Source organism: Strigops habroptila, chromosome 2, assembly GCF_004027225.2.
Source record: "Strigops habroptila isolate Jane chromosome 2, bStrHab1.2.pri, whole genome shotgun sequence".
Taxonomy (NCBI): Eukaryota; Metazoa; Chordata; class Aves; order Psittaciformes; family Psittacidae; genus Strigops; species Strigops habroptila.
The window spans coordinates 107,130,847-107,137,672 of NC_044278.2; the positions used below are offsets into that span (position 1 = coordinate 107,130,847).

At 41.6% G+C, this 6,826-nt stretch overlaps 1 protein-coding gene across 3 annotated transcripts in view; it reads left to right on the forward strand.

Annotated features, from left to right (window-relative positions):
- ALKBH8 (alkB homolog 8, tRNA methyltransferase) overlaps window positions 1-6,564 on the forward strand; it is a 45,243-nt gene extending 38,679 nt beyond the window's left edge. For all 3 annotated transcript variants that reach the window (XM_030477827.1, XM_030477829.1, XM_030477828.1), the window contains exons 11-12: window positions 4,509-4,658; window positions 5,859-6,564. In XM_030477827.1, the coding sequence (XP_030333687.1) occupies window positions 4,509-4,658; window positions 5,859-6,428 (720 nt within the window). In that variant the 3' untranslated portion in view covers window positions 6,429-6,564. The remainder of the gene's footprint in view (window positions 1-4,508; window positions 4,659-5,858) is intronic.
- The last annotated feature ends 262 nt before the right edge of the window (window positions 6,565-6,826 follow it).

Genomic DNA, 6,826 nt, shown 5'->3' on the forward strand with positions numbered 1-6,826 from the left:
GTATGGTTGCATAATGGCGGGTGGGTTTTACTGTCACTGGCTCTCTGTTGATTGAGAACAGATTCCTACCCAAGGGACTTATTAGTAGTGGGTAAAAAGCAGCAAGGACAAAACAAATTGGTAAAGGTATACCTGGAGCAAGTTCAGTGTATCTTAGGGATCAGAGGGCGAGGCAGGAAGAACCTTTCCTGCCCTTTTCTCTCAATAAATCCGAGCTATTACAATGATGGAACATGTGGGAAGAGAGCTCAGAAGGAACTGGGCAACAGCAGCATAAAACCAGAATGAACACTGAGTTGCTCAGCTTGGTTCTGATACTTTGTCATTGAGAAACGAACTTCAGGTTTTAGCCGTAGCACTTCCCCAGACGCCCTGACTGTACGCAATTGCAAAGCAAAACGCTACGTGGAAGGAATGCTAAAGGCCTGACTCAGACCAACTAGAGCAAGGAGATTTGTCTGTCTTGCTGTGGCTGTGCTGGTGTCTGTCCCTACCTATGTGTGTGTTTGCTGGAATGTAATTTGATTCCGTGAGGCTCTCATGCTATTAGTTATAGCTGAGGTGTTCCTCCAGGGAGCCACAGAATTCATTTGGCGGCTGGATTTCGGAATTAGATGTCGTTTTCTTCATCAGTTTCTAATGTGCTGAATCAATCAAGTTTCCAGATACTTAAATGAACTAATTCTACGAGATAGAGTTAGTTATAATGAGATAATGTAGGAAAAAATATGTATCATGGTGGGCAGCACTGACCTTTTTAAGGTCTTTTATTTAAGCTTGTCTTTTATTTAAGCTTGCAAAAGGATTTATCTCTTGCAGATCTGCAGCACCATTACAAAGCAAGCTATTTAGTGCCTTTTGCCCCCTAATGATCTCTTCCAAACCACTGCATGAGATAGATTTTATGAAACTTAGTTTATCTGCTCCTGGCTGAAATGGTGGAGGTGAAGGTGCCTGGGAATGCAAAGGAGCAAAATGGGGTATCTGCCTGCATTATCCCTTTCCCAGAAGGCCAGTACAGAGCTGCTGCAAACTCAGACAAACCACAGGTGTTACGTTTGTTTCTCCCTTCTCTTATCCTCTTTTATCTTGGTCTTTTTTGATATTTCTGTTAGTCTAAAGGTTTGTGTTACCCAGCGCCCTAAAGAGAGGGTGCTGTATGCCAGGATGATGACATGCTTTTGCCTCTTCTGTGAGTTTTGTGTTTGCTGGGGTTCTAGTTGCAGAGTGACAGGCCTCCATACTAATACAGATTTCCTGACTTAAAACAAGAGTGGAGGCAAGAGTTGGATGTAGTAAGTGTTTATCCAGATACAACGAAAGTCAGTGCCTTAAAGCGCTGTTAAAAATGGAAGTGGCTTCTGAGCCCCAGTGTCAGTGGCCACTCTGGAGCTCCTGTGAGCCATTGTCCACATCACAAAAAAGCAGTGAAGAGAGGGATGGAGGTACTCCTTGAAAAGGCAGAGATGTGGGAATGAGTGCCTGGAGTAAATTACAAGAAACCTGAGAAGCCAACCTCCTTTGGGGAAATACTAAAAGGTGTAGACCAACTTATGGGGAGGTGGACCTGCTAAAAGGTGGATTCAGCTGAATAGTAAACAGTGCTATTTGAGTTATACATAAGAAATTAGGAGGGTTGAACAAGGAATTTGATTTGGAAAACTGGGAAAACAAGTATAAGGAATGATTGAGAGGACTCACAGATAATGAGAAATAGGGAACCTTAAAATGTATACAGCATGGCTGACGAGGAGATGGTACGAGATTCTGTTGGGTTTGGACAATGAACTAATAAAAATTGTCTACCTTCCTCCACTCTTCTAGAAGAGATGTCAGCAAGGGCGCTATCCTGTGCTGAGCATCAACAGCAGAGATATGAACTGGCAAAAATTAAAACATTTCAGTTGTGTTCTGAGATTTAAAAAAAAAAAAAAGTTTTGATTACATGTTTAATTAGATAAAAATAAGCCTGTTCTAAATTAAAAGAGTCCTTTGAACTGTTTTCTGTAAATGAAGCTTCATCACATCAAAGCTTCTGTGAGCTTCAGAATGTAGAAATCAGTAGCAGGTGTGAAAAGTTGAGTTTTGGGGTCTCTGCCCCAGTTTTGTGTACTCACAAAAATCGCAGGCTCATTTTCCAGCTGTAAGCTGGCACTGCACCGCTGAAGTTAGCTGCTTTGTGCTAGTTTATTGTTTTCTAAGTGACTGAAACCAATGTATTTTGGTTTTTAATGAATGTGTATTTCTTGTAAACTAGAAAATGTGACGGTGATAATTCTATTAAAATATTCAGAGATAATTCTAGTGAGGATGCTACATTTGCTTAGCTTCAGTGCCAGGCATATCTGCAGTGACTCCCCGTGTTCAGCATTTATGCATATATGCATAGCGCCTATTATGATGTTTACATTAAAACTGCATGAAGTTTTAGCTTAATATACCTATTTTAGAGTAGCTGGGTGTTCAAAGTGATCCATTTCAAGATCTCCATTTTCATTGCCAAACAGAACCTTTTTGCTTTGGATGTAGAGTCACTTTAATAAGTCTGACAATACAAGTAAGCCTGACTTTCTAATTATTTGATATAATTTAGATGCAAATGAGGAGCTCACATTCTGGCAGCCGTGCCTTTGTTCTCATTCTCAGTTCATTGGATTTCATCAACATACAGCGTAGTCCTTTTCAAGGACATTTTGGGAGGGGATTATTGAGTTCCCTTATCCTGCCTGGTTTTACTACAGATGTGCAGGGCCAAAGCAATTCTTTGTGGGAAGACTTGTTGTCACTGGGAGTTGCAAGTATTCATTTCCCTTCTGCCAGCAGTGTATTTGGTCCTTTGAGTTTTATTAAATACTGAATGCTAATGTCTTGCTTGCAGAAGTAGTCGAAGGCATCGGTAATGAGGTGTGGAATCTCTAACATGCAGGTTGTCAGCTAAATCCATTCCATGATGAGAGTAATTAAAAGATGCCTCAGTTGGCTTTCAGTGTGAAATGGTGGGGATTTATGTTTTCTTCCAAGTAAACAAGAGTATCCTTTTTTAATTCATAAATAACACTACTTGCTCAGTGCTTCAGTAAGCACAGAGAGGCCAAGGAATAAATGGGAAGAAAGCAATGCTAGGATTGATTTTACCAGGTCTGTTTAATGCTAATTGGCAGGACAATATGTGCATATTCATAGTACTGCTTTTGTGGAGGATTATCTTGGGTTGTCAGGTTGGCATTTTCACAACTGTTTCGTTTGCTTTGGACCAGAAGTCGGGGACCTGACTAGAAAGCAGCTCACCTGGAAGCTTTCAGGACATATGTCTGGAATAGAATCCTGGTGTTCTTCAAAACTGTGATGTAACACTAAAAGCTAAAATGATTTGGACCGAGAAAACAAAGTTATAATGGAAAATAAATATATTTTCATTAATCATTGCAAAACAGATTTTTAGTTTCAGCAGTACTGTTGTCTCTGCTGGGTTGATTAACCAGAGCAAATTGTTTGCTATTCTTCTTGCATCAAGTATTCTTTCTGTGTCAAATGCAATAAACACTGTCAGCAGTAATTATTTAGGATTCTGAATCTGTTTTCTGCTACCTACCTGTTGCTGATCATTGAAACCGAAAATAAACTTAATATTCTCTTGCAAGCTGAGCTCAGTATACATCTTGTTAGCAGGGCCTTGGTTTGAGTATTCAGTGTATGCAGCAGACATGAAAATGAGGGTGGTACATACCTCGCTCCTTGTTCGGTTTGGATTTAGTGGTTTTATGCAAGCATGTAAAAAAACTTTCTTATCTTTGACCTGGACACTGGGCAAGGTTCAAAGGGGAAAAAAGAAATGTTTTATGAGGTGTCCTGAAGTGGTTCCTAGGGATCACTTCACTGCAGCTGTACAGAACCTTGGAAAATGATACTGTGCTTAAATTTTTGTGGATTGTGATACTGAGGGCAAACAGGGCTGTACCTGAGCACTTCTTGACTTACACTGAAATGGTAAAACCTGGGTGATTAGTGAAGCTGTGCCGCATACTGCAGTGGTGCCACCAAAGTCACCAGATTGTCCTTTGAAGCTGTGCATTCAGCTTTTGTGAGTTCAGTATTTGGCTGCTTCAAATGTTGTCAGGTTACAAACGGCAATTGGAAGGAAAAGAAAATGCTGAGTTTAGGTCACGTCTTGTTTTGCTGGTTTCAGGATACCTTACGAGGCAGTTCTGAGAAGTTGGGTTGAAACCTGTTCTGTCTTAAGCTGGTTCAAAATCAGAGTGCTCTAATGAGCTGTCTAATATCCAGTCTGCCACCTTTGTTTTAAAGGTTTTTTCTTTTTGTCTATACCTGGGAACTATATATGCCTCTTAAAGCTATTTTCTCCCACTTGCTCTTGTTTTTATTTTAAACTAAATTGTGTTCCTCAGTAGGAGACTGTGATGACTCTACTGTAAGCATCAAGTGAAAAATCATTTTCCAGTCTTGTAATTATCCTCTTATGAAAAGCCTAATGAAACACTCTGTTCTAGGTTGGCTGTGACCGCAGCAAAAACCTGGTGGATATTTGTGGAGAGAAAAATCTTGAGGCTTTTGTTTGCGATGCGCTGTCAGTGCCAATGCGCAGCGGTTCTTGTGACGCCTGCATCTCGATTGCTGTAATCCACCATTTCTCAACAGCGGTAAGTCGCCCCTCTCTGTGCTCCACTGTACTGCTGTGTGGCTGTGCACAGCTACTAATTCTACTAAAAACTGCTGGTTTGGGCTCATGAACGCAAAAGGGAAGAACAAAATGAGGAGAAATCAAAGGTGTGCGTTGGTATAAGCAGTTGTTGGAGCAGAGTTACACTGTTGTGCTGCTGCTTCTTAAGACTTCACATTCTCCTTTTGCTTGCCAGATGCCCTTTGATCTAGGTGTTTGTGGTTTATTTTCATCTGCTTACAATTAATGTCACTAGAGAAGGGGGCTCTACTTTGGCAATCAAAGAGGTACATTCTTCCCAGCTCAGATTTTGAGCAGATCTCATGTGTGGTTTATTTTTTCCTCTCTGCCTTTGTTGTCCATCTTTAAACAAATGGGACACTGCTCACTAGTCTGCTGTATCTCTGGGCTCTGCAAGCTTCTCCTGGCAGGAACTGTGCCATTGTAACAAGCTTCTAGACCATGGAGTTACAGTCTTAGGCGAGGCCCACTGGTTTCTCCATACCTGAAATACAGCAGATGTTTCCAAAAAAGTAGGGAGAAGGCTGACATATCTGTTCAGGTGGTCAGTGGACTTGTGTTTAAGCCCTAAATCTGACTCCTTCAGCTGCAGACTTAGAGTGTGTGTCATGAGGTATGGTGGATTTGAATCTGGGGTTTTAGATACTGAACAACCTTCTTGAAGAGGCATGTGTTGTTTCCAGTTGGACTGATACGTCCAGAAAATTCTGCTCAACACTGCACTATTTTCAAATTGAAAGAGAATCATAGAATCATTTAGGTTGGAAAAGACCTTTAAGATCATCGAGTCCAACTGTTACCCCAGCCCTGTCAAGTCCACCACTAAACCATGTCCCTAAAAGCACCACATCTACATGTCTTTTTAAATACATCAAGGGGTGGTGACTTCACCACTTCCCTGGGCAGCCCGTTCCAGTGCTTGACAACTCTTTTGGTGAAAAAACCCGGGAAAAAAAATTTCAGTGAGAATTGTGCTTAGGAAAATGGCCTGGCTTGCACCTAGCAATGGACTAGATTATGAATGAAAATGAACAGTACAAAAAAATTGCTCTGACTTTTCTTGTACCTTGGGGTGGACAGTAAGGAGGAATTGCTGCCATTCCATTCTCCTGTCTTTTTGTTTATGCACTAGCTTCACACTTCTGCTTTTCCTTTGTAGGAGAGGAGACTGGCTACTATCCATGAACTCGCCCGGCTTCTGAGACCTGGTGGAACGGCACTCATTTATGTCTGGGCAATGGAACAAGAATACAAAAACCAGAAGTCTAAATACCTTAAGGAAAAGAATGGCAGTAAAGACAAAGAGGAGGAAATTAATACTGGCACGGCCCAGAGACCTCTCAGCAATCAAATGTCTGATTGCAGCAGCCGAGACTCAGCATGTTCTGACCGATTCCTCAGTGACCCAAAGGACAAAGGCTGTGATGCAAAGCCCATGGCAGACACCACACTGCCCATTCACACCAACCGAACCTCCTTTCACTCTCAGGATTTGCTGGTTCCCTGGCACCTGAAAGGTGGCTCTAAAAAGAAAAGGGAAAGCTTGGATACAGGGTTGTTTCCAGTTGGCTCCAAGGAATCACAAGAACTCAGCCCTGTTTTCCACCGCTATTACCATGTGTTCTGTGAAGGGGAACTGGAAGCAGTGTGCAGATCCCTGGATTGTGTGAGGGTTCAAAGGAGTTACTATGATCAGGGAAACTGGTGTGTGGTTCTAGAAAAGTTGTAGCCTGTGGTGTTACCTCCAATATATGTGGTGTTTTGTTTGTTTTTTACCATGCAAAAGGTATTTTTAATGCAGGCTGCAGCTATTACCTCTTTTAAAATAGCAGAATAAAGATTATTTATGGACTTAATAACAGTAACTAGTACTGTGTGTGTGTGTTTAAATAATGGCCAAACTCAGGTACTGCCTCTGCAGAGTGTTTATTTTACTTATGTGGATTACAGTGAAGAGGATGAAGTGGGAAAATACTCGCTGTGGAAATCAGTATGGCCAGGGTTGAGCTTCTGAAAGACAGAGGGCCTGGTTCTCTCTGCTCTTGCTCCAGCTGAATGAACGAATGGCACATAAAGCAGTTTAGATGAAGAGTCAAAATGCCTGAAGTTCTGTCCTGCCTGTTTTGG